This window comes from Sebastes umbrosus, chromosome 11 (assembly GCF_015220745.1).
Source record: "Sebastes umbrosus isolate fSebUmb1 chromosome 11, fSebUmb1.pri, whole genome shotgun sequence".
Lineage (NCBI taxonomy): Eukaryota > Metazoa > Chordata > Actinopteri > Perciformes > Sebastidae > Sebastes > Sebastes umbrosus.
The window spans coordinates 12,610,291-12,633,424 of record NC_051279.1 but is presented as its reverse complement, the minus strand read 5'-3'; the positions used below and the strand labels follow the sequence as shown (position 1 = coordinate 12,633,424).

The window sequence follows — 23,134 nt, the reverse complement described above, 5'->3', positions numbered from 1 at the left end:
GGTACCTTTTAAACATTCATAAAACTGCTAAACAGTGGAGACACCAGGTCCTCACAGCTCTAAAACATACTTTATATTGTTTTATCGCCTTGATACTCCATGATTTATTTCTTTTATTACACATACAGCTGTGGAGTCTGTGAGAGGAAGTAAAGCCAATGTCAACAAAACACAAGGGTTAACCCTATAAGCAATATTTAACCACTTCTTAAGTGGCTTATTTTTTGTAATATAATATATGTAATATACAGTATAAGCTCATAATGTACAGTGTATAAGTGGGCTTGATGACGTGTAGAGAGACTGTGGTGATATAAATACATGCATAATCATTACTTGATCATATCATGGTCATGCATTACATTACAGCTCACATTTAGGAACTTTTTTAGGAACTATAAGATTTTTTTTTTTTACCATTAAAATACCAGACACATTCAGTTTACCCTACTTTAGTAGGTTGTAGAGGTGTGACCTTAAATCCATGTGCGCACCAGATTACATTAGTATATACCTAATTTAACAATATGCTTCTGTGGTGTGTGTTGCACTGTTCATCACACAAACAAGTTGATTAAAGGAAGCCAAGCATCAGTGATGTTGCACAATAATATAATTTACCAGAAGACCCTCAGTTGAGACAGAAGTAACCGCGAGAGTATTCAGTTCCTCATGCATTTTAGCTGTTTAGATTTTCATAAAGTAACACTGAAATGGGATTTTGTTCATTCTGTCCTTTCTGTCTGTCTGGTCTGGTTTGTGGAAGTAGAGCAAAAACAAAAAGGGCTCTGTGACTCATCGCTGCATGTTAACTCCCAACCAGCATTTGAGTGCTGCTGAGCTGAGTCTGCATGTGTTTGTCTGTGGTCAACAACCATGAGTTTAAGTGGAATTCTTTGACTCTACGCTGCTGAAGTGTTTGCTGATATCACAATATTATTCGAAGTTGTTCAAGTTGCTTTACAGAGCATGAAAGAGATTTAAATGTATTTCCTTCTTTTGACAAATATGATTATTGAATTTTTCACGTAACTTAAAAAAACACCCAAAGACACTTTGAATATAATGTAAGTAAGGCACATTCTGCTACCGTACTTGATGACAAGGTACTAAGATCACATATTGGTGTAAAAGAGAATCTGACTCTTATTAATAACAAAACCGCTCAGAATTCAAAAATGAAAAAAAAAAAACTTTGTTTGCTTGGTCTGTTCATGGTTTTCCATGACAGAGCAATTTTATGTTTAGCTTCAAGTAAACAGAATAAAACCATCTTCTTATTCGTGTTATTAAGCTTACAGTTTACTGGGAAACATCCAAAAATACACAATTTAGAGCATAGTGGAAGCTGCTCTTTTGTGGCAATGGATAAAGTCATTATTATCTCCTTTCAATACTATGGTTGGGCATTCCCAAAGGCAATGCAACAAGCTACCCTCATGTACACCTCATTTGATACATAAATCAGGTGTATTAGAGTTAATGCGATGGGGTAAAACTGGAGTAATGTATTTCATTTTACGGCGTGTAGTGCATTTTTGCAGATGCCATTTTGGTATCGGTTTGTCCAAAGCATCTCTGATAAGCATGTTCATGTTCCCCCCCCCTATGAGGCTAACCGCATAGATGAACAAATGAGTTCATTTCCTGTTGTGTTCTATTTAAATGTAATCAAACAGTATATGGTATCCAGGATGTTCTTAAACAGCCCATTTGTTTGCATCCTGTCTTCTTAACAAGATCTGCGGGTTAAAGTAAGTGAGAACTAAGTTGTTTCATTCCACATGTATAAATAGAGCTCTACTTTTCACTTGGCCAAAGCTTTGCAAAGATGCTGGAGTTAAAAAAAAAAAAAAAATCTAAAATCAAAACCAGAAAGTAGCTTGAAATATTTTGTACAGCATTTTTTTTTTCTTCAACAACTTCATATTTTGACAAATTGTAAAATTCATGACATTCAAAGAATGCTTCTGAAAGTTTTCACCAAGTTATTACAATACGGTCTGAGTGTAATGCTTAATAAATTAATAAATTATCTCAAAGCAGAACATGAAGAAGAAGATAGTGGAGACTTTGAAATTCCCAGTCTCCACTATCAGTATTCAGAGTATTCAGATCTTTTACTTAAGTAAAAGTAGCAAAACCACAGTGAATAAATACTCTAAGTAAAAGTCCTTCATTCAAAATCTTACTTAAGTAAAAGTACAAAAGTATCAGCATCAAAATATACTTAAACGTACCAAAAGTGAAAGTACTCACTATGCAGAATGTCCCATTTCAGAATAATATATATTATATTACTGGATCATAATTATTGGTTTATTAATGTGTTCACCGCTTTAATGTTGCAGCTAGTAAAGGTGGAGCTCATTTTAATTACTATATATACTGCTGGTCAGCTTATCCTATAATAAAACATCTTCATTTACTAGTTGATTATATTTTGTGTTAATAATCTAAATCTGCAAAGTAACTAAAGTTATCAAATAGATGTGGTGGAGTAAAAAGTATAATATTTCCTTCTGAGATGTAGTGGAGTAAAAGTAAAATGTAGCATAAAATGGAAATACTCAAGTAAAGTACAAGTGCCTCAAAATTGTGCTTGAGTAAATGTATTTAGTTACAATCCACCACAAGAATTTCCAGCCAGTTGCACTTTCACTTCTCCATTTGTGGAGGATTGTTTTGTAAAGCCAGTTTCTACTTCTTGAGTTTTAAATTCCAATAATTGTTGTTCCCTTCTGATATTATATGTAAGAGTTGTATACATTAAAATAACATAAATTGGATCTGCAGTATAGATGAAGTCAAAGATAGAATATATTTTTCCATATTGAGTACACCAGTCATGCACTGTCTGGTCTGTCTGACATAGCTGGCTGCAGCCGTGTTTTAAAGATCTATGTCACAATTTCCTTGACATAGTCATCTATTCCCACTATAGCTATGTTTGCATCTGTCTAAAATGTGCGAGGATTCGGTTCCTGAAATTATGACTTCTTCTTTCTGATCCTCCCACATCTGGACAAGTGTGGATGAGAAAAAGGATGTTTACCCATTGTGTTTATGAGTGTGCTTTCTGAAGGCTTCAGGTGCTCTGCTGCCTCCTTATTTGCTACAAATATGATCGTGCCAACCACAGAAGTCGCGTCAACCATAGACTCAACCACAGATTACTGGGTGAGTGGATATTTTTTCATCTTTCATGTGCATCATTTCATGTTATCAGGAGACGCAAAGTTCTGACTGAGACTTCCGATTCTGTTTATTTTCTATAACTTTAAGTATCTAGCATAAACATCAATTATCTTTAAAGTTGCTTTTTGATAAGATTAAATACTGAAACTGGTTTTATTTGACGTTTTGTGAATCTTATAACCTTTGTGTCAAAAATAGCACTTATTGAGGCTCAAGGAAATTAAAATAAAACGGACAAGGATTGGTTTCTGCATTATAAAGTTTGTGAAATGCTGAGAAGTACGCTTTTCTTGATCTGTTTCAGTAATTTGACAGAACTCTTTTCCTCTCTCTTGGCAACAGTATGGGGATGAGTATGACGGTTTCACCTGGTCCCCAAACGCGAGCAGGACCCATGCAGCCCCATGCTTACAGGAGGACATCTACAGTTTTGCACAGAGGTACTCCCCTGTTGTATACAGCCTGGTGTTCCTCCTGGCTCTAGTGGGCAACGTGCTGGTTCTGTGTGTGATCCGACGCTACCGAAACTCTCAGAGCGGAGGAGCCTGCGCCTTCTCTCTGACGGACACCTTCCTCCTTCACCTGGCCATTTCTGACCTCCTGCTGGCCTTCACCCTGCCCCTGTTTGCAGTGCAGTGGGCTCACCAGTGGGTGTTCGGCGTGGCTGTTTGCAAGATCTCCGGCGCCCTCTTTTCCCTGAACCGCTACAGCGGCATCCTCTTCCTGGCCTGCATCAGCTTTGACCGTTACCTGGCCATTGTTCACGCTGTCAGCTCTGGCTGGAAGCGCAACACCTGCCATGCCCAGATTGCGTGCGCCCTCATCTGGGTGGTCTGCCTGGGCCTGAGTGGAGTTGACATGACTTTCAAACAGGTAGTGGAGATGAACACTGGGGGCCATCAGAAGACGCTCCTGTGCCAGGTGTGGTTCACTGATAACTCCATCCAGTGGCAGGTAGGGCTGCAGATGGTCAGTGTGGTTTTTGGTTTCGGGCTCCCCCTGCTGATCATGCTCTACTGCTACATCCGCATCTTCAAGGCTCTCTGCAACGCCACTCGCCACCAAAAGCGCAAGTCTCTCCGCCTCATCATCTCCTTAGTGTCTGTGTTTGTCATCTGCTGGGCACCGTACAACTGCTTCCAGCTGACAAACAGTCTGCACAGGCTGGAAGTGGTGACTGGAGGCTGCAAGTTTGGCCACGTGGTGGACATTGGGACCCTGATCACGGAAAGCTTGGGGCTGTCGCACTGCGCCCTGAACCCTCTGCTGTACGGCTTTGTGGGGGTGAAGTTCAGGAAGGAGATGGGCAGTATGTGTAAGGGGCTGCTGGGACAGAGAGGCTTGCTGGGAATGAAGGAATGGAGGGAGAGGACGCGCAGGAGAACCACGGGATCTTTCAGCTCTGCAGAAAGCGAAAACACGTCCTTCTCTGTCATGGTATGAAACTGGTTAGAGAGACAGGAAGAGGGAGATGATTAGGGGTGTGGGGGGGAATCGATACATCATAGTATGACGATATTTGGCCTGGCAATATTGTATCGATACACGTCAGGTATCAATCTTTTATTATAAACTATTAACCTCTTAAGAATCTGACGACGGGCCTGGACACTATTCTGTCTTTCTGAGATTGTAGCGGGCTCAGTCTTAAAGCTAGAGAATCAAATGAAACTAGAAAAAAACATAATGAATCGATTGGTACCAAACATGTCATGTTAGCTTGTGTGGAAGAATGTTAAATAATGGTGAGGAAAAACTGGCATGGTCATTTTCAAAGGGGTCCCTTGACCTCTGACCTCAAGATATGTGAATGAAAACTCTGAGATGAACGGAGTGAAAACTGTATCTTATTAGATAAAACATATGTTGACAAACTGCAAAATTTGCAGTTCAAAAACGGTAATAAATCGCAATATATCTTAGCACAATACTCAACCTATCACAAAATGTTTAAAATCGCAATAAGATCATATCGTGACTTAAGTATTGTGATAATATTGTCGTATCGTTGGGCCTCTGGTTCTGATTCCCACCCCTAGAGATGATGGGAGATGTGCATGTTGTTGTGTGTGTGTGAAGGAATGTGGGACTGAGAGAAAAATAGAAAGATACCTTGAGTGAATTCAGAGAAAGAAAGGACTAAAAAAGAAACATATTTCCAACTTATATAAGACTTTAAAAATGTTCTCAGACGGAAAAGTGACATACTTCTTCCACGGGTGCTTTTATAACTAGTTTCTATTGTGCAGCTTACAATACGTTACGTTTTTCAAAGAAGACTGTAAATCATTAAGGGACGGTGAGGCAAAACGCCACACATGCTGACACTGTCATGTAACGTTTTTCGTGAGAGCTTGTTGATTTTTTTGTCCATAGGTCAAATCTTGTGAAACATCTTGATTTCTTCACATTCCTAGAAAAGCTTGTTCAGCAGTTAAGATGTAGCTTCACGTAGTCAGACTCATATTTCACATCCTTACACACGTAGATATTTGTCATCACACGCCACACTCAGATAGTTTGCAGCAAAACAAGTCTCAGCTTATAAAACAGTGACATTTTAATGTGTTGAAATTCTCGCTTTTCTTTATTGTTTTTTCCTCATGATCCATATCCAGCTGTTCTCTCAGCTGGGTGCTTCAGCGAAAGAGGAAATGTATACAATATAACTTGTTTTGAATTGTGTTTATTACATCGAAACCCATCCTGTTTGTGATGTACAAAGATTTTTATAATAAATATTTTGGAATAAAAATATAGTGTCATGTTCATATATTCATCAACATGTCAGTTTCTCTCTTACTAGACCAGAGACAGGCAGGATGAGCAAAATCCCCTTTCAGTATTACTTTATGACAGACTTTTCAAAACTGTGTGAGGAACTGAACCCACTTGCAGTTTCTTCTGTCTCAACTGAGGGTCTTCTGGTAAATTATATTATTGTGCAACGTTCATTTTCCGATCACAAAATGTGTTCATATTGTTCACAAGTCCAAAAGGTTTGGAACCACTAGTTTAATCTCTATCAATGTATTGTATGTCATCATCTTATTATTTATTAATATATATAATGTTTTTTATGTAAAATCTTAATCTCAAAAGAAACTGCAGCTGTCAAATAAATGTAGTGCAACATTTCCCTCTGAAATGTAGTAAAGTAGAAGTATAAAGTCGCTTAAAATGTGAAGTAAAGTAGCCTACAAGTACCTCAAAATTGTAATGTATTATATTCCACATCAATACTACTTCAAATCAACAAGGCCTCGCGACCCCCAGTGAAGCTTTGGCGACCCTTAGTGGTAACAAAGTATTGATGTGGAATAAAATACATTACAATTTTGAGGTACTGTACTGTATATATACATATATGTATATGTATATGTACATACTGTATATATATATGTACATATATGTATATGTACATATCTATGTGTGTACATATACATATCTATGTATGTGAACATATACAGTATATATGTATGTGTACACATATTATATATATTTATATACTGCGTGTGCGTGTGTGATCGTGTGTGTGTGTGTGTGTGTGTGCACAATCAAACACAATAACTGCAGGAAGTTTGTGTAAAACGAGCGATTTGGATACATTTTGAGCAGATTATTTCCTGTGAATGTTTAATCAGAGATGAGTTTTCCTGAGTTTTTACACAAATCTGTCTGTCTGATGTACTTTTCTTTTAGAAAGGCCACACACACACACACACACACACACACATTCTTCAACCTGCTTTTATCCCCTTGTGTTGTTTTTGTTTTGTTTTGTTTTGTTTTGTTTTTGTATTTTGTTATTTGTCTTTCTCTGTATAATATCGTTTGGTCTTTTTTATATATGTGTCCCTGCACATGTATTCACTTGTTTTTTGTATTCACTTTATAACACAATAAAAATCATTGAGCTATCTCGATGATTGTGTAAAACCATGACCCCCCTAAAACATCCTCCTCAGACACTGATGTAAAAAACACATATTGCTGACTTTATTCCGTCCTAATTATGGTGATAACCGGGTAAACCAGCAGGTTGGAGCAGCTTTTATCTTATTGTTCAGTCGTGAAACACAACAGCTCCGCTTGGTGGAGAGCGTCTCTTTGTGCGTCTCATTGTTCGCCTGCTTTGTGTTCAGCGCTGCGTGGTGCGTCAAGTCACGCACCAGAGAGCGGAAACAAGGAAGCTGGCCTTCAAAATAAAGCACGTGTTTCCCCACAATAACCAGGGGTGCCCAATACGTCGATCGCGATCTACCGGTCGATCGCAAAGGTAGTGTGGGTAGATCGCATGGCATTAAAAAACAATTTTTTTAAAATAGACGTCAGCCAACAAATTGCAACACTGTTTCACCTGAACTCATCTGCAGTGGAGGATGAGATTTTGACACTACAAGCTGACATTCAGCTTAAGTCCAGGGCTCATGGACAGTTCTGGAACTTCCTCACAGAGGAAAAGTACCCCAACATGAGGAAATGTGCTACCTCCATGACTGCATTATTCAGCTCCACTTATTTATGCGAGTCAGCCTTTTCCCACATGAAGATTATTAAGTCCAAATACCGTTCCACCTTGACTGATGATCATTTGGAAGTGTGCTTGAGGCTGGCTATCAGCAGCTACTGTCCGGACTATGCATCCCTGGCTGATTCCATTCAGTGCAAGTCATCAGAGTAAGGTAATGACAAAACATGTACAGAGTTATATTGTACAATATGGGTTCATGCAGTTATGCAAGGTACACCAACATATATTGTACATATAAAGAATACTCAATATATTTATAAATAAATATATGTTTTGCATTTTTATAGTAGGTAGATCATTTTGACTTGGTCATTTTATAAGTAGCTCGCATGCTGAAAAAGTGTGTGCACCCCTGGCATAGGCAATGCGGACTGTGCCATTTTTGTATCATATCCTGTGCTGGTCACTACAAACAGAGGCGCACTGTGTATTTCTCAACTTATTTCTCTTAGTTTTTTTTTTGTTTTTTTTATAAATATACTTTATTTTTCCCTTTTTTCAAGGCTGTTTTCATATATGCAATCCACTGTTTGTAATTACAACATTCTATAAACCAACTTTTAAGTAGATGAGCTTTACAGACAAACCCATCAAGTACACTAGAGAAAACAACCTCAACATTCAAAACCAAAACAAAACCAGGAAAAAGTTATAACAATAATAATAATGACAAAAAGAAAGAGTAGAGTTAAAAAAACAACAACAACAAAGCAAACAAGAAAATATAGTAATATAATTTACATGGGCACACACATGCATCCTCCTTAACGTGAGTTTTTTTTTGTTTTTTTTAGACGCTGCAGTGAATTTCATTACAGATTTTATTTTGAAAAACAATGAATCGAGGTTTTTCGTGTGAGTTGGCAGGTTTGGCAATGTGCGAGAAGAAACGAAACGAGACGAGACGAGAAGAGGCGACATTTGATTAAGCAAAACAATCCAGTGAGGAAGTAATTAAAGTGAGTGTAAGTTTATTCCTTGTGTGCGTAATAATCACAGGTTGTAAGGTCACATTGTGGTCACATTATGGACACACTGTGCAGTGGGTCCGGGTTGTAAAACTTCCAGCTGAGGAAGAAGCGCAGCTTTTCTCATCGTCTGCTTTTTTTTAAATTTCCCCTGCTACCCGGGCGGTTCTGTTTATGGTGGATTTACCCTCAGCTTGTTTAAACACGTCATTCCTCTTTACTTCTCTAAAGTTTGCGCTCCAACTTGGAGAGACATTCTGTGCGTATTTCTGCTGGTCTTGAGGGTCAGCTCGACAGCTGCAGGAGTCTCAGCTTCCTCCCTCCAAAAGACACTGACGTTGACCCCGGAGGTGAAGAGACACAGCAGGTTGCTGAGTTTCTCCTTTTTTAGTATCATCAGTCCACAGAGCACACACAGAGTGGTCATTGTCCTCTGAAGTCTACAGCTGCTGGAGCCATTATTGGTAAGTAACATCATGTATGTGCAAACTCCTCAAGGTTAGATCTCTTTTAAATTATACTTTTATATTCTTTTATTCGTTTTTATCTCGTGCATTTTGTGCTCTTTTATCTTGCTTTTATATATGTAAAGCACTTTGAATTGCCTTTGTGTAATGAATGTGCTATGTAAATAAACTTGCCTTGCCTTGCCTTTATGATAGGCCTATATAACCTATTATTGACTTTTATAATATATGTGAACTAGATAAAGGTCAAGGAAAACTTTATTATCCCCTAGGGGCAATTTGTTGTACAGTCAACAGTACCACACAGTCATCAAACAAATACAATAAACACAATAAATAGCCTATTAAAGGCAATAAATACAAAAGCTTACAACATTACAGGGCATTGATTAGGAAACCAATGGCAGTCGGAACAAAATCATTTCTGAGCCTATTGGTTCTAAGTTTAGGCAAACTGTATCTGCAGCCTGACAGGAGCAACCTGAACTCAATGGGATGGCTAGGATCAGCTAGGACTTACTGAACCTTCTTCAAGGTCCTACTTTGGAATAAAGGAGCCAAGTCATTCAGGGTGATGATGCAATTTTGCTGCACACTTTGACTGTACCCTGCAACCTATTCCTGTTTTTGAGGGTAAGCAACCCATACCAGCTGATAAAAGAGAACGTCAAGACAGACTCGATAAAACAAGAATAAAACATCGACTAACTAATGCATAATTCCATCTGTAACATTGCAGTACTGCTATTCGAGCCTTTCGCTCAGTTTTTGGTGTCAGTTTCGAAACAGATCATTGCATAATTCATATCTGTCTGCGCACTCTTTAATGTGCCTTATCTTAGCACATACCGGCACTTCTGGTTTCGTAGCGTGTTTGCATATCTCTCTACATCAACAGTCTAAAAAAAGTGACTATAGCTCACAGCCACTGTGCATAAAATAGCTTCATAGATTTTGTGGGTGTGCATGACCAGGGGGAACCACTCTGTTGCCTCATCCGGTGACATCATGATACCATGTGAGTTGAGTGAGAGGTTGAGCATGATTATAAAGACTCAGCTGGACTTCCCAAGGGTAGATTTACAAGACTCAACTCTCACACAGCTGACTGAGAGAAAGAGAAAGAGGAGTGTATAAGCTTTGGACATCTGTCCTCTGAGGCACTGCAGCATTTTGGATTTCTCTCTTCTAAGTTTGACCTTCTTTGCCTCCACAATAGACGGACATGGACGTGCATCTCGATGGATTGTTTAGCCAGAACGTCAGCTACGACTACGATCAGGACTATTTGTATGAAGAGGACGTTGAGTTAAAAACCAGTAAAGTGGTGTTGATCCCGCTCCTGTACTCCCTGGAGCTGGTTATAGGCCTGCTGGGGAATGGCCTGCTCCTGGCTGTCCTGGCTCAGAAGATACGATCCTGGACTATAACAGACACCTTCGTCCTCCACCAGTGTGTCGCCGATGTCCTGCTGCTGCTGACGCTGCCCTTATGGGCTGCACAGGCCGCTCAACAACGTGGATGGTGCTTTGGGGCTTTTCTCTGCAAGATTAATGGAGCTGTTTTTAATGTAAGTACCAAGTGGTTTGTACAGTAGAACAGGCCGGGACTGGAAAGCGAAAGGGAGGATGTTTCAGTGAAGCTATGAGAAAGTTGTGTTTGGCTGTAGGCCATTATTTCCTACTTAATCAAGACTCTTGGCAGACTAGGGTCATTGTACTTAATACTTTTATTGAGCAAGTATACTCCCCTTTCACATCCACATCCCTCCAGGCATTTCAGCGTTTCTGGGAAGAGGCAAGAGGGGGGGATCAGAGTAGGGGAGAAGTGAAAGTGATAAAGAAACTGGAGGTTTCCATCTGACAGTTTCCATTTTCTTTTTCCTAGATCAACTTCTTCTGTGGGATCTTTCTACTGGTTTGCATCAGTCTGGATCGCTACCTGTCCATCGCCCACACCACCCAGCTATACTCCAAGAAGAAGCCCAGGTTGGCTCATATCAGCTGCCTGTCGGTCTGGATCGTCTCCATCTTCCTCACCTTCCCTGACTGTTTTTTCCTGGAGGCGAGGGTCGACCTAGCACTAGACAAAACCCTGTGTTTTCACAGCTACTCTCAGCCGGTAACTAATTGGCAGCTGGCATCACGCCTGCTCCACCACACGCTGGGCTTCCTGCTGCCTTCAGCCGCCCTGATCATCTGCTGCTCCTGTATCCTGCAGCGGCTGCAGCGTAGCAGCTCTATAAGCCCCAAGAAGCAGTGGGCCATCATGATCATGCTGCCCCTGGTAGTGGTCTTCCTTCTCTGCTGGATGCCATACAACATCACCCTCATTGTTGACACTTTCAAAAGCAGCTCTAAGGAGCTGGAACGCTCCCTGAAAAAAGCTCTGAGTATCACATCTGGTCTGGGCTGCATGCACGCCTGCCTCAGGCCGCTACTCTATCTCGGCCTGTGTGCAAACTTCAGGAAACGGACGCTGGCCATGTTGAGATGCGATAAAGTTGAATCTGAGAGCTGGCTGTGGGAGTTGGACGTGGGCGAGGAGGACCTCTCCGACCAGAATCACGAGGTGGAAGAGCTGAACCAGAGGACAAGTGTAGATCCGGTGCAGTCAACTGAGTGCTGATTAAAGGGGAACACCACCCAAATTAAGAATTCCAATATATTATTTCCATGGCCGAGGAAAGTTCAATCAAAATTTGTGAACATGAGCTCCTCTCTCTCAAAGCCAGAAACCAGAGAAGTAAGTCTCAAACTTGTGATGTCATAGGGTATAAAGTCTGGAGCTGCCCCATCGACAATGAATGGGAGACAGATTTCTTGGACCCACAGAATGTTTGTTTTCTTCTTTATACCCAAATGAGCTTTATTCTATTGTAGCGACCTCAGTTGTGAAACAGAAAATGTTCCCATATAGTCAGAACATTCCCCTGGGTGCTCTCAGTGTCATCTACAACATCTTTCCTATTCATTGTCTATGAAGCAGTTACACACTTTATACCGTATGACATTACAAGTCGGAATTTTTGCACTCTAGTTTTTGGATTTTCGGGAGAGTTTTTCATGTTTACTAATATTTTTTGGACTGTCTGAGACCAAAGCAATGACATGTAGGAATTTTTGAAAATGGGCGTAGTTCCCCTTTAATGGACAAAAATGCCGTCCTGTGACTCAGAAGTGACCTGAGTAACGCTCCACCCCTGAGAGGAACTTAGTGTGAAGTCGTCATGGGTTCAAGGGATGGAGGACTTTATGATGGGTTGCGGATCAGAAATAGATATTTCTAAAAATGACTCTTTCACATTGCACTTTAATGTGAAGTTTTCCAAGCCAAGTCATGGTGACGGTCAAACTTTTATTTTGTAATCACTGTTGCACAATTTTGCTCTTCACCCTAAATCATGAGTTTTTTTATTCAATTGTGGATATCTGTATTTTTATTCTGTATTATTATTATTATTTTTATTTTTATTTTTGAAAGGAAACTTTTTTTTCCCATTGTTTTATATATTAGTGAAATGTGTCAGCTGTTAAACAATCATCATAAAGCTAATGAAATAATCGTTGAAACTTTGGGAGCAGAATATGGGAATATAAACTCTTGTCAAAACAATATAATATAACTCTTCAGTCAATGTTATGTGATCTTCCATTAAAGAGTCCGACAGAGTTTATAACTTAATTGCTGTTGCAACAAACTGTTTCTCTTTTCTTGTTATCTTTAGGCAGTAAATGAAGTAAAGTGTGAATTCCACGATTGCGCAGCAAGTGTGTGTGTGTATGAGTGCAGTGAGGGAATTTCCCTTTGGCGAATCACTCAATCTTATTTATTTTTGACTGAATTGTTTCAACATATATGTGTGGACTGTAGGACACCGTATGACACAAACAGGTGGTGATGTCATCAGTCAGGTGACAGAGAGCGAGACGTAGGAGGAGGAAGAGGGGGAAAAAAAAAAGCTCTCTGTTGGTGCTGCAGTCTTTTCATAGCTCTCTTTTTACTCTCATCTAAAGACGTGTCTGTTTGTTTGGTGGAGAGAGAACAATGGCGTGCTTATGTGAAAGGGCAGTTGACTGAAAAAAAAGAGTGTAGGTGGCAAATGGAGGAAAGAAGAGGAGTCAGAGGAGATGAGATCTCATTTAAATATCACAGTTCACGCTGTGCTGCTGATCACGAAATTTGTGGTTTAACCTCCAAGCTGCTGTGCAGGTTATGGCCTGCCAGGCAGACATTCTTGATTTCTGCACTCAAGGCAAGATAATAATGTTAACACTAGGGCTGTCAATGTGAACGTGATAATAACGCATTAACACAAATTCGTTTTAACACCACTAATTTCTTTAACACAGTAATGCAACATATGATTTTTAGGTTGCAGCGGGCTCATTTCTAAAGCTATTGAAGATCCTGGCATCATATGAAACTAAAGCCATGTCATACTAGCTCGTCACTAAGGATGTTAAATATTGCCGCAAACTTGCACTATATGTTGGTGAAGAAAAACTGGCATGGTCATTTTCAAAGGGGTCCCTTGACCTCTGACCTCAAGATATGTGAATGAAAATGGGTTCTATGGGTACCCACGAGTCTCCCCTTTACAGACATGCCCACTTTATGATAATAACATGCAGTTTGGGGCAAGTCATAGTCAAGTCAGCACACTGACACACTGACTGGCTTGAGTTTGCCATGTTATGATTTGATCAAACTTTTTTTATGCTAAATGCAGTACCTGTGAGGGTTTCTGGACAATATTTGTCATTGTTTTGTGTTGTTAATTGGTTTCCAATAATATACATACATTTGCATAAAGCAAGCATATTTGCCCGCTCCCATGTTGATAAGAGTATTAAACACTTAACAAATCTCCCTTTTAAGGTACATTTTGAACAGATAAAAAATGTGCAATTAATTTGCTTAATTTGGACAATCATGCGATTAATCGCGATTAAATATTTCCCTAGTTAACACTTATAAATGTGACTGGAAATAAATTACTTTCATAACTGTTCTTTTATAAACTCAATGTGCAGTAATTTCACACAAGAAAAGAAACAGTTTCCCTCTTCTCAGGCCACCTATTTTCCTTCCTCTTTCTGCTTTCACTACAGTGGTGTTCAAGTTCATCTACAGCTAAAGTCTCAAGATAAACGTGGTCTAATTTGAGAAATGCTGGTTGACTGTGACAGCAGCAACACGTCAAGTTTATAGCATTACTGATTATATTTAGTCTTGAGTATTGCGTCCGATTGAAGTGTTATTTCCTGTGTAAGCTAGAGCTTCTCAAACTAAGAGACAAGCGGCTAATCGGGACTTTTCTTTAATGAGTAACAAATCTGTTATCAGTACAAACACAAAGTTTGTTGCACTGTCCACAAGAACCTCCCTCAAAAATCAAGGCCTTGCCTCATTAAAGGAGAAAAGTTTCAAAAACAATGTGACTAGCTTCTTGACCACATACCACACAGAGCTTGATGTGTTTGAATGGGCGTGCAGCCAGGCTCTTGACTCTCGTAATGACTGTGGAAGAGTTTATGTTTACAAGAGCTGCTGCTTCTGGAGTGAACTGTTTTTACTGTAGACACACTGGTTGTTACTGGAAACAAGCCAGTTTAAGGGATGACCTCTCAACACCACCACCACCCTGCTGCAGTCAAATGTTTGCCTCTCATGTAAATCATGAACAAGATGTGTTATAAGGGTTAGCAGTGGTGTCATGCTGTGGTTTTCTAGTAATCGTGTGTGCACATTGGTTGATTTGGAGAAGTCAGCTACGTGTCATGGCATTTCTCTGTGCTCTTTGCACGTCTATAACTTTTCGTTTCTGCTAAACCACGTGTTTGAGGATGTGCGGCTGTTTTTTTTTTTACTTCAATTTCCTGTCAAAAAGATAGAAGATGTTTCCACTGAAACCGTTTCATGTGGTTTTGCAGTTAACTTGTTGCTCTTGCATGTATTAATATATGTAATTAAGTGATCCTAACTATATCATAATCATAGAGAACAGGTTAGAAATGTTAATATATTGAAATGTCTCAGATGCTCAACACATACAAAAAGAAGAGAGAATAGAAAGAGGTGTTGCACAATCTAACTTCTAATGTTTAAATTGTGAAGTTTCATGCTGCAAACTCATCTATCGTCTATCTGAGTTGCAACATCCATTACCGTGCAGTATACATGTATGCTTGACTGATTTTATAACGTCTTCACTGGCTGTATAGGAAAAATGTGCAAACATCACTTTCTGTGAATTACCAATCAAGGTTACAATTTGGAAAACCTTGAATAAAACAAATAAAACACAGATTGTTACAGTCCATAAGACTTTTTAAAATGAAGCGCATGTGTGTTTGGATTATGCAGAAACATAATACAAGCAGGAGCTAAACCCCAGCCATGGCATCTTGCTGGCTCCTTGCTTACAGTGGAAGCTGCAGACACAATACCTTTCACTTTAATTGCTGATGAACAGCCTTTTTGACTAGCCACCAAACAAACTCTGTAGCATTTTCAAGGTATTTTTAAAAATCTATTTATTCATTTAACTGTTCAACTATACTTTGTGTAAATTTACATTATGGTCTAAGAGTTGTTTCAAAGCCTTCTCTACACTACCAGGTATGTTTTTATGCCCAAAAAACAGTGACATGTTAAGAAATGTAGGCCTTTAAGTGGTCCTGTTGGCCTTGTTGCTGTACTGTAATGTTAAAGACACACTGGTTTATGATTAAAAAAATAACATTTTATTCTGTATTTGAGCAATCCATATACAAAACATAGTTCAACATACAGTATAATTGGGGTACAAAAATGTCATTTAAAAGATTGTATGCAAAACAGTATATACAGTAATAATACTTAATACAGTATTACAGGTTATGTTGCAATGTAGCCTTACAGTTCTACTACTAGAAAAATAAAAAAATATATATCTTCTGCCTACAAGTACAGGTGTATGACCTCAAGTCCCAGACAGACAAAATCATATTTGGTCATATCCATGTTCAGTTCGGCTGACCTGAATGCTTCGAAGCTTCGACTGTTGCTATGGTAATCGACCGCCAAACCAGTGTTCATATGCTTCGATTTTGTTTTTTTATACCAGAAATAAAGTATAAATCCCCAAATAGCCCAGGAAATAAGGATTAATCCCACAACATTCTTCATATGCAACATGAATTATTATTAATTATTACCCCACTTTGTTGAATACTCGATTCTGATTGGTCAATCACGGCATTCTACGGTCTGTTATTTCTTTATAGTAGACTGTTGCTATGTATAACAGACCATTGCTATGGGCGCAGTTCTGATTTCGGTACTGATTGCCGTGCATTCGGCATTGCCCTGTCGGGGTTTATTTCACAACAATGACCAGCTCATTGTACATTATCCCTTACTTATTCTCTGACGGATATTGCTGTTTGTTGTGTGTGGATGTGTGTGTATGTGTGTGTTTGTGTGTGGATGAGTTTGTGTGTACAGTAGTGCAGCAGCGGCACTGAAATGGGGAGATACAGACAGACAGACAGAAGAACATGTCAGCCACGCCGCAAAGCTTCCAATGCCATTGAATATTTCTCACTGAAGCTTCGAAGCCCCAAGAGTGGTGTTCGCGACAGCCCTAATATTCAGCTACTAATGCACTGTGAACTACAGGAAATTGAAAGAATGCATAGCCTGTTGCTAGTTATATAACACAGGGAATTTACAGAAACACACAGCTGTACACTCAGCTGTTCATGTGTCTGTTTGTAAGCTTGTTCAGGTTTGTGCATGTGCTTGTTAATATTTCTGTCTCTCTCTCTCTCAGACAGCAATGGAGTTGGAGGTGTCGGCAGACTCGGACCAAAAGGAGCTTCTTCGGCTGGTACCAACAGATTGCAGTTTGGCACTTATCTTCAGCTTGCAGCCCAGAGACCTCAGGATGTCCAGGAGCTGACGCCGGAACTTCACACCCACAAATGCGTACAGGACGGGATTGAGGCAGCAGTGGAGGTAACCCACAGAGGAGGTAATTACCTTGGCTTTATCCAGAGATGTTCTGACTCCACAGGTGTCGCTGCTGTTTGCTGTTTGAAGTGTGTCCACCATGAGGGTGATGTTGTATGGCGTCCAGCAGACAAAGAAAACCACCACCACGGCTACGATGACCCTGAAAGCTTTCTGCTTTTGGATGCCCTTGGAGCCGCACCGCAGCCGCCGCAGGATGCAGGAGTAGCAGAAGATCAGGATGACTGAAGGCAGCAGGAAGCCCACCGTGTGGTAGAGCAGGCGTGATGCCTGTCGCCATACGCCTACTGTCTGTCGCCGGTCATCTTCTGCCTCAGAGGTAAACTTGAAGTAGTTGCGAACGCACTCTGTTCTCTGTCGCCTGTGATCCTCCACAGCATCCAAAAAGATCCAGTCAGGGATAGAGAGGAGCAGGGAGAAGAGCCACACCGCCAAGCAGCTGACCTGAACGACCCAGGGCTTCTTGCGGGAGTACATTTGGGTGGCGTGGACGATGGACACGTAGCGGTCCAGACTGATGCAGGCCAGCAGAAAGATCCCACAGTAGAAGTTGATCTGAGGGTATAAAAAAATCAGCCAAAGAGATGTGAAAAATATTTTTGCAACCACTGACTATCATGCCCCTCAATGCAGTTTCAGTGCATCTTTCCTGCTGCACACCTCTTACCGTGAAAACAGCTCCAGTGATCTTACAGAGAGGAGCGCCGAAGGTCCACCCATCAGCTTGAGCGGCCTGTGCAACCCAGAGGGGCAGCGTCACCAGCAACAGGACGTCTGCCACACCCAGGTGGAGGATGAAGGTGTCAGTCACACTCCAGGTCCTTCTGCTCTGCACCAGAACTCCCAGCAGCACTGCGTTCCCCAGGATACCCACAACAAACGCCACAGAGTACAGAACTGGGATGAACACCGCCTCAAAACGCATACCCTCGTACAGGTCGCACACATCACCTCCCTCACAACAATATTCGTCCTCATTGGAGTAATTGCCAAATGGATCATATAAATCATCAATGCCGTCAAGGAGGCTACCTCCTCCGGTCCATGTGGTCACGCCACGGTCCATCAGTGAACTCTGCACAAAAAGAAGAGGAGGGAGAAGAAGAAGAGGAGGAAATCTATACATTAAAGATGAGCTATTATGCTTATTTCCAGGTGCATACTTGTAATTTCGGTTTATACTTGAACATGTTTACATGCTTTAATGTTCAAAAAACACTGCTGCAGCACCTCTTTTCACCCTCTGTCTGAGCTCCTGGTGACATCACCACGTTACGAAAGATAAGGAGGGACTTCAAGCTAGGCGTTTCAGGCAGTTCAGTGTTTCTGTGGGGGAGGGTAACTCCCTTTGGTGTGGACTTTGGGCTTTGTAACTTGGCAGACATGCACAAAAAACTGCAGTATATAACACATTAAAGGAAAGGGAAAAATTGCAAAAGCATAATAGGTCCCCTTTAATTTGGTTTGAGCACTTGACGTGTGTAATCTGTTTCTACCACATGGTGGTGCTGTTTAGCTTGAAACAAATCTATCTATCTATCTATCTATCTATCTATCTATCTATCTATCTATCTATCCATCCATCTCTATATATCTATCCATCTATCTCTATCTATCTATCTATCTATCTATCTATCTATCTATCCATCTATCTCTATCTATCTATCTATCTCAATCTCACAGTTCATTTAAATGCTCTGTGCAATACAATGAAATAACAAACAAGACAGAATCAGACCACAAAATAGCAAGTTAACTATTCACACATCTATGAAATATATCAAACAAAAGAGGATAAGTCACCATTATATGCATTTCAACGTAAAAGAAAAAGTTTGTTTGCTATTAAACATAATCCTGAACATAAGCCAACATTTGGGGAAAAAATGTAAATTAAAAAAATCCTGAAGTCTAAAATTAAAACACACAATTAGCTAATTATTGTTGTTTACTTCGGCCTTGTTAAAACTCTAACAGCAGTATTCTGGACAAGTTGTATCTGTGCTAATGAGCTTTTGGGGGACAATGACAGAAGCACATTAGAGCAAATATTTTGTAGGTGAAAGAAAAGACATTTTTGTATGTTAAATGTAACGGGGAAATAATGGTTTTAAGGTACGGTGCCCGATGAACTGTATGACTTTGTGCCAATCATCATGATCTCAGTTCCCTGTTTAGCTGGAGGATTTTTGACAATTTTTGCCACACTGCTGGTAAAGGGGTATGTACAGAATTTCTTTAAATAGATGGGGAAGAGAAATTTCTGAGAGGAAGCGTGTCCAAATTTCCGTTTCAGAAGTTAAAAGCCTTCATGCACTAAACTATTAATCATAATGTTTTGTCATAATTGATTTTCAAGAATAAACAAAAAGAAGCAAAATAGCATGACACAAGAATAACATGGACAAATAACATGAAATATAAATAATGAAATGTAAATAAAACAAAGACAGGCGAGGACGGGGGGTGAAAAAGCACAACAGAAGTAACAAAGGTGGCAAAGATGAAATGAACATCCAAGTGACACAGAAGAGTAAATTAAATAAATAGAAATAAATTAAATAACAATTGTTTAATCATGATGTTAATTAACAACTGTAAGCTGTTGCATAAATTATCATTTGGTCATGGTGAATGATTGAAAAGCCTAATTTGACTGTAGCTCCACCATTGCGCGAAAATGATGCAACTTTGTTTTACTGAATGGCACGGTAATGTTAACGGCTACAAACCACATCAGTCTAACACTGTGGTCTCTAAAGGTGTGAGAACAAACAGCAAAAAGGAGTGAACAAATATGAAAACAAGACTAAATTTTATGTTGATCAGTAATTAGTTAATAAGGTGAAAATCACATAAACAAAACAGGTGTACAGGGAAGTAAAAAAAAAGCTGTTAAAATGCATTGATCAAATAATAAATAATGATGTATTAAAATCTTCCTAGGGAAGAACAATATATGCATCATCTAGAAAATAAGGCTTATGGTAATAACTTACCGAATTGTAATCTTTTGATAATGTGTACTTCTCAGTGAGACGTTCACAAGGCTAAAGGCAGAAATGAGCCTATAGACCTCCTACAGAGTCAAAAATACCCGCCTCTAAAAGTGTATGAGGTGTGAAAAGCAACCATGCAGAGGGTTTATTGTTTTTAGGGGAAATTAGGGAAACCGTTGTATTGATAATTGGAGTTATTTATTAAAACTTCACTGTTATATTTCTATTTTATGCTCACTTTAAAAAACAAAACTCTTTTTTTAAAAAACAAAACAGCTTGAAAATGAAGTTTTATGTTGACAAACAGGGCTGTGTATTGGCAAGAATCTGGCGATACGATACGTATCATGATATAGGGGTTACAGTTCAATATATCGCGATACTGTTACCAAGGCGATATAAAAAATCTCAGTAAAAAAAGTTACTTTTTATGCAGTCAGAACAATGAGATCTGCTTTTGCATTTATCACAATCCCTGTAACATCTAACATCCCAACATCATAGTACAACTTCTCTGACATACTAACCTACAATGTGGTGAAACCACTTTTAGTAACAACCAGAAGCTGCTAAAGGAAGTAGGGCCAATATCTTTGCAAATGAAATAAAGTATTGACTGAGTTAATCTTTGCATGTAAACTATTAATTAAAAATCAATACAGTGTTTTTGAGAATCAATAAAGTATCACAAAACATAATATATCAATACTCAATATGTTCTATATTTGCTGACACCCCTATAGACAAAGAATTTAAAAAAAAAGTTTCAATTCATTCATTGAAACACTTAACAAATCAGAGATCTAGACGGTGATTCAGTGATCTGTGAACAAGCTAGTAATCTTTATTCCGCCCTCGTGTCTTGTCTCGTTGATATAGGGAATTTACACCGATGTAAAGATATGAATATACTAAAAAACACATGTGAGTAGGCTGGTACACTTTCCATAGAAACCGATGATGATTAACAATATTTTGCTGGCGTGATCATTTGTAGAATTTAATGGGATTTTTTTAATGTAACATTCAATAGATGTTGAAGCTATTAATTAATTTTCTGAACTGCACATTTTGATTGGATTAGATCCCTTTATTAACCCCCACATTTGTGGTCCATTCACAATGACAATAGCAAAAGAGACACAAGGTCACAGCAGACAACATATGAAACTGTCACTACAGTATTAACACTAACACAGAAACTAGCACATATTCAAAGAGGACGTTAGTATAGCTTATAGGAGCCTGTTTAAAGTTAAAAGCCAGTGTAACTACAAACAAGCAATTAATAGATAAAATGATGATCATACTGGAAGTGATGCACCTAAAAAGACTAATAAAACCTGCAATACACATGAAACTAAACCTTAAAAATATCTAAGCCATTATATCAGTAAAAACAAAAATACAGATTCAAAATGCAACTTTGACAGCTCATCTTGAATTTCACCTGTAAAAAGAGAGAGACAAGTGAAAAAACTGCAGAGCAGCGAAATGAATATCTTGTGGTCATGCTGTTCACCTTTATCATCTTGCCTGCCAATTTACAGGAACTACTGAGGTTTTGTTCGTGGTATTAGTACAAAGATGTATGGCAACAGTTTGTACTGACACACAAACACAGCAGCAGCTCACACTTTTGAACCAATGAAAAATAAGAATGATAAATAATCAGTGGACATCTTCCTTTTTGGTTAATGGGTATATCCTGTGGAGTTTTAGACCTCCAGTAGCGCTATTGAGCTGTTTTTCTACTAGTGTTTTATAGGGCTGCCCCCTCTTAGTCGATTAGTCGGTCGTTTTGGTCTGAATTGACTAAGATTTCTTTAGTTGATTAGTTGTTTTTTATGCTTTTTTTTCACGTGGAATGACTTATTTCCAAAAACCTATGAGCACATCTCTGGTAAACACAAGATTTAAAGTGGTGCTTTTGTGTGATTCTTTGTGGAGAAACTCAGTTTTACAGATCTGTTGATTAAATCAACTGATAGATTAGTCGACATAATACCAGGTGGTGGTAACATGCTGGGATATGATTCAATGTGCCAGCAAAGACAAGGAAGAAGAAGACTGCAAGCTAGTAAACTTACGCTGCATTCCAAATTGTACACTTTTTCTGCTTAGTTTTAGTACATACTGCAGCCGCCCTTACAAAGTACTGTTGCATGCAGTATGCATACAATTGGGATATACTACTTCGTCATAACATTGTGCCTTTAACTTTGACCCTCTTGCTCATATATCCACTGTGCAGTGGGTCAGAATAGACAGAAAAGGATGTGTTGGGCACGCAGATAGGAGCTGGTCTAGTTATTAGAAAATATTAAAGATAATTATCAATATTTATAAAATTAATATTAATAAATTATCAATATATTAATAATAACAGGGCACCAAATTACAGTGGTACATAAGATCAAAAGACATTAAAATGGCTAGAGGGTTAGAAAAGATGGTTAGTTTGCATGCAAGACCCTTTGTCTATGTGGCATAACTTAACACATCAGATGTGGCAACGCCAGCTAACCAAATATCCTGACAACAAATAATATCACAACAGTCAAACTCAGTGAATTACATTAAACCAAATCAATACATGTACATTCACAGAAGTTAAGTTGAACAGTCTTGCTCAGCCGTGTGCCATTGCTAATGCTAAGGTAAGCCCAGTACGTTACCAATCCATGAAAGAAAAAGGTTGCAATTCTAAGTTGGAGGAGTTGCAGAAAGCAGGCTGGAGAAAGTGGTTCAAAGGTCAAAGATGTTGTCCTTGCTGTGTGAGATCCAGGTGTGCAGTTTGGAGGAAGCAGGTCGCTCCAATACTTTGTAGCTCCGTGCTAACTTCCTTGCTCTTGTTGCTTGAAGATAACTGGTCAACAGGCAGACTCTCGCGTCTTCTGCCTTAGAAGTTTCTTGTGTAAATGTCTGTTTTCTAACAAGACATCTCCA

At 39.2% G+C, this 23,134-nt stretch overlaps 3 protein-coding genes across 8 annotated transcripts; 2 read left to right on the top strand and 1 right to left on the bottom strand.

Annotated features, from left to right (window-relative positions):
• The first annotated feature begins 1,698 nt into the window (after window positions 1-1,698).
• Window positions 1,699-4,930, top strand: cxcr3.2 (chemokine (C-X-C motif) receptor 3, tandem duplicate 2). Of its 2 annotated transcripts, XM_037786048.1 has the most exons (3): window positions 1,699-1,754; window positions 3,086-3,180; window positions 3,541-4,930. In XM_037786048.1, exons 2-3 carry the CDS (start codon window positions 3,124-3,126, stop codon window positions 4,639-4,641), a joined length of 1,158 nt encoding a protein of 385 aa, XP_037641976.1. In that variant the 5' UTR covers window positions 1,699-1,754; window positions 3,086-3,123; the 3' UTR covers window positions 4,642-4,930. The 2 variants fall into 2 exon arrangements, with proteins under 2 accessions (XP_037641976.1, XP_037641975.1); XM_037786047.1 differs by lacking the exon at window positions 1,699-1,754 and having other exon boundaries at window positions 2,825-3,180.
• Window positions 4,931-8,571: 3,641 nt separating this feature from the next.
• Window positions 8,572-11,917, top strand: LOC119497709 (C-X-C chemokine receptor type 3-like). 4 transcript variants are annotated; one of them, XM_037786055.1, is made up of 4 exons: window positions 8,572-8,691; window positions 8,932-9,168; window positions 10,387-10,737; window positions 11,055-11,917. In XM_037786055.1, the coding sequence occupies exons 3-4, from the start codon at window positions 10,393-10,395 to the stop codon at window positions 11,793-11,795; spliced, it is 1,086 nt and encodes a 361-aa protein (XP_037641983.1). In that variant the 5' UTR covers window positions 8,572-8,691; window positions 8,932-9,168; window positions 10,387-10,392; the 3' UTR covers window positions 11,796-11,917. The 4 variants fall into 4 exon arrangements, with proteins under 4 accessions (XP_037641983.1, XP_037641982.1, XP_037641981.1 ...); XM_037786054.1 differs by having other exon boundaries at window positions 8,595-9,164; XM_037786053.1 differs by having other exon boundaries at window positions 8,595-9,168.
• A 3,976-nt stretch (window positions 11,918-15,893) lies between these two features.
• Window positions 15,894-20,265, bottom strand: cxcr3.1 (chemokine (C-X-C motif) receptor 3, tandem duplicate 1). 2 transcript variants are annotated; one of them, XM_037786046.1, is made up of 3 exons: window positions 20,186-20,265; window positions 17,854-18,261; window positions 15,894-17,741 (listed from the first exon to the last, which is right to left on the bottom strand). In XM_037786046.1, the coding sequence occupies exons 2-3, from the start codon at window positions 18,250-18,252 to the stop codon at window positions 16,983-16,985; spliced, it is 1,158 nt and encodes a 385-aa protein (XP_037641974.1). In that variant the 5' UTR covers window positions 18,253-18,261; window positions 20,186-20,265; the 3' UTR covers window positions 15,894-16,982. The 2 variants fall into 2 exon arrangements, with proteins under 2 accessions (XP_037641974.1, XP_037641973.1); XM_037786045.1 differs by lacking the exon at window positions 20,186-20,265 and having other exon boundaries at window positions 17,854-19,737.
• Window positions 20,266-23,134: the final 2,869 nt, after the last annotated feature.

Coding starts and splice junctions, on each gene's coding strand:
- cxcr3.2 (XM_037786047.1), top strand. CDS start 3,067: ATGAGTGTGCTTTCTGAAGGCTTCAGGTGCTCTGCTGCCTCCTTATTT. Junction 3,181..3,540: donor ACTCAACCACAGATTACTGG/GTGAGTGGATAT, acceptor TCTTGGCAACAG/TATGGGGATGAGTATGACGG.
- LOC119497709 (XM_037786055.1), top strand. CDS start 10,393: ATGGACGTGCATCTCGATGGATTGTTTAGCCAGAACGTCAGCTACGAC. Junction 10,738..11,054: donor TTAATGGAGCTGTTTTTAAT/GTAAGTACCAAG, acceptor TCTTTTTCCTAG/ATCAACTTCTTCTGTGGGAT.
- cxcr3.1 (XM_037786045.1), bottom strand. CDS start 18,312: ATGTATAGATTTCCTCCTCTTCTTCTTCTCCCTCCTCTTCTTTTTGTG. Junction 17,742..17,853: donor TCACTGGAGCTGTTTTCACG/GTAAGAGGTGTG, acceptor TTATACCCTCAG/ATCAACTTCTACTGTGGGAT.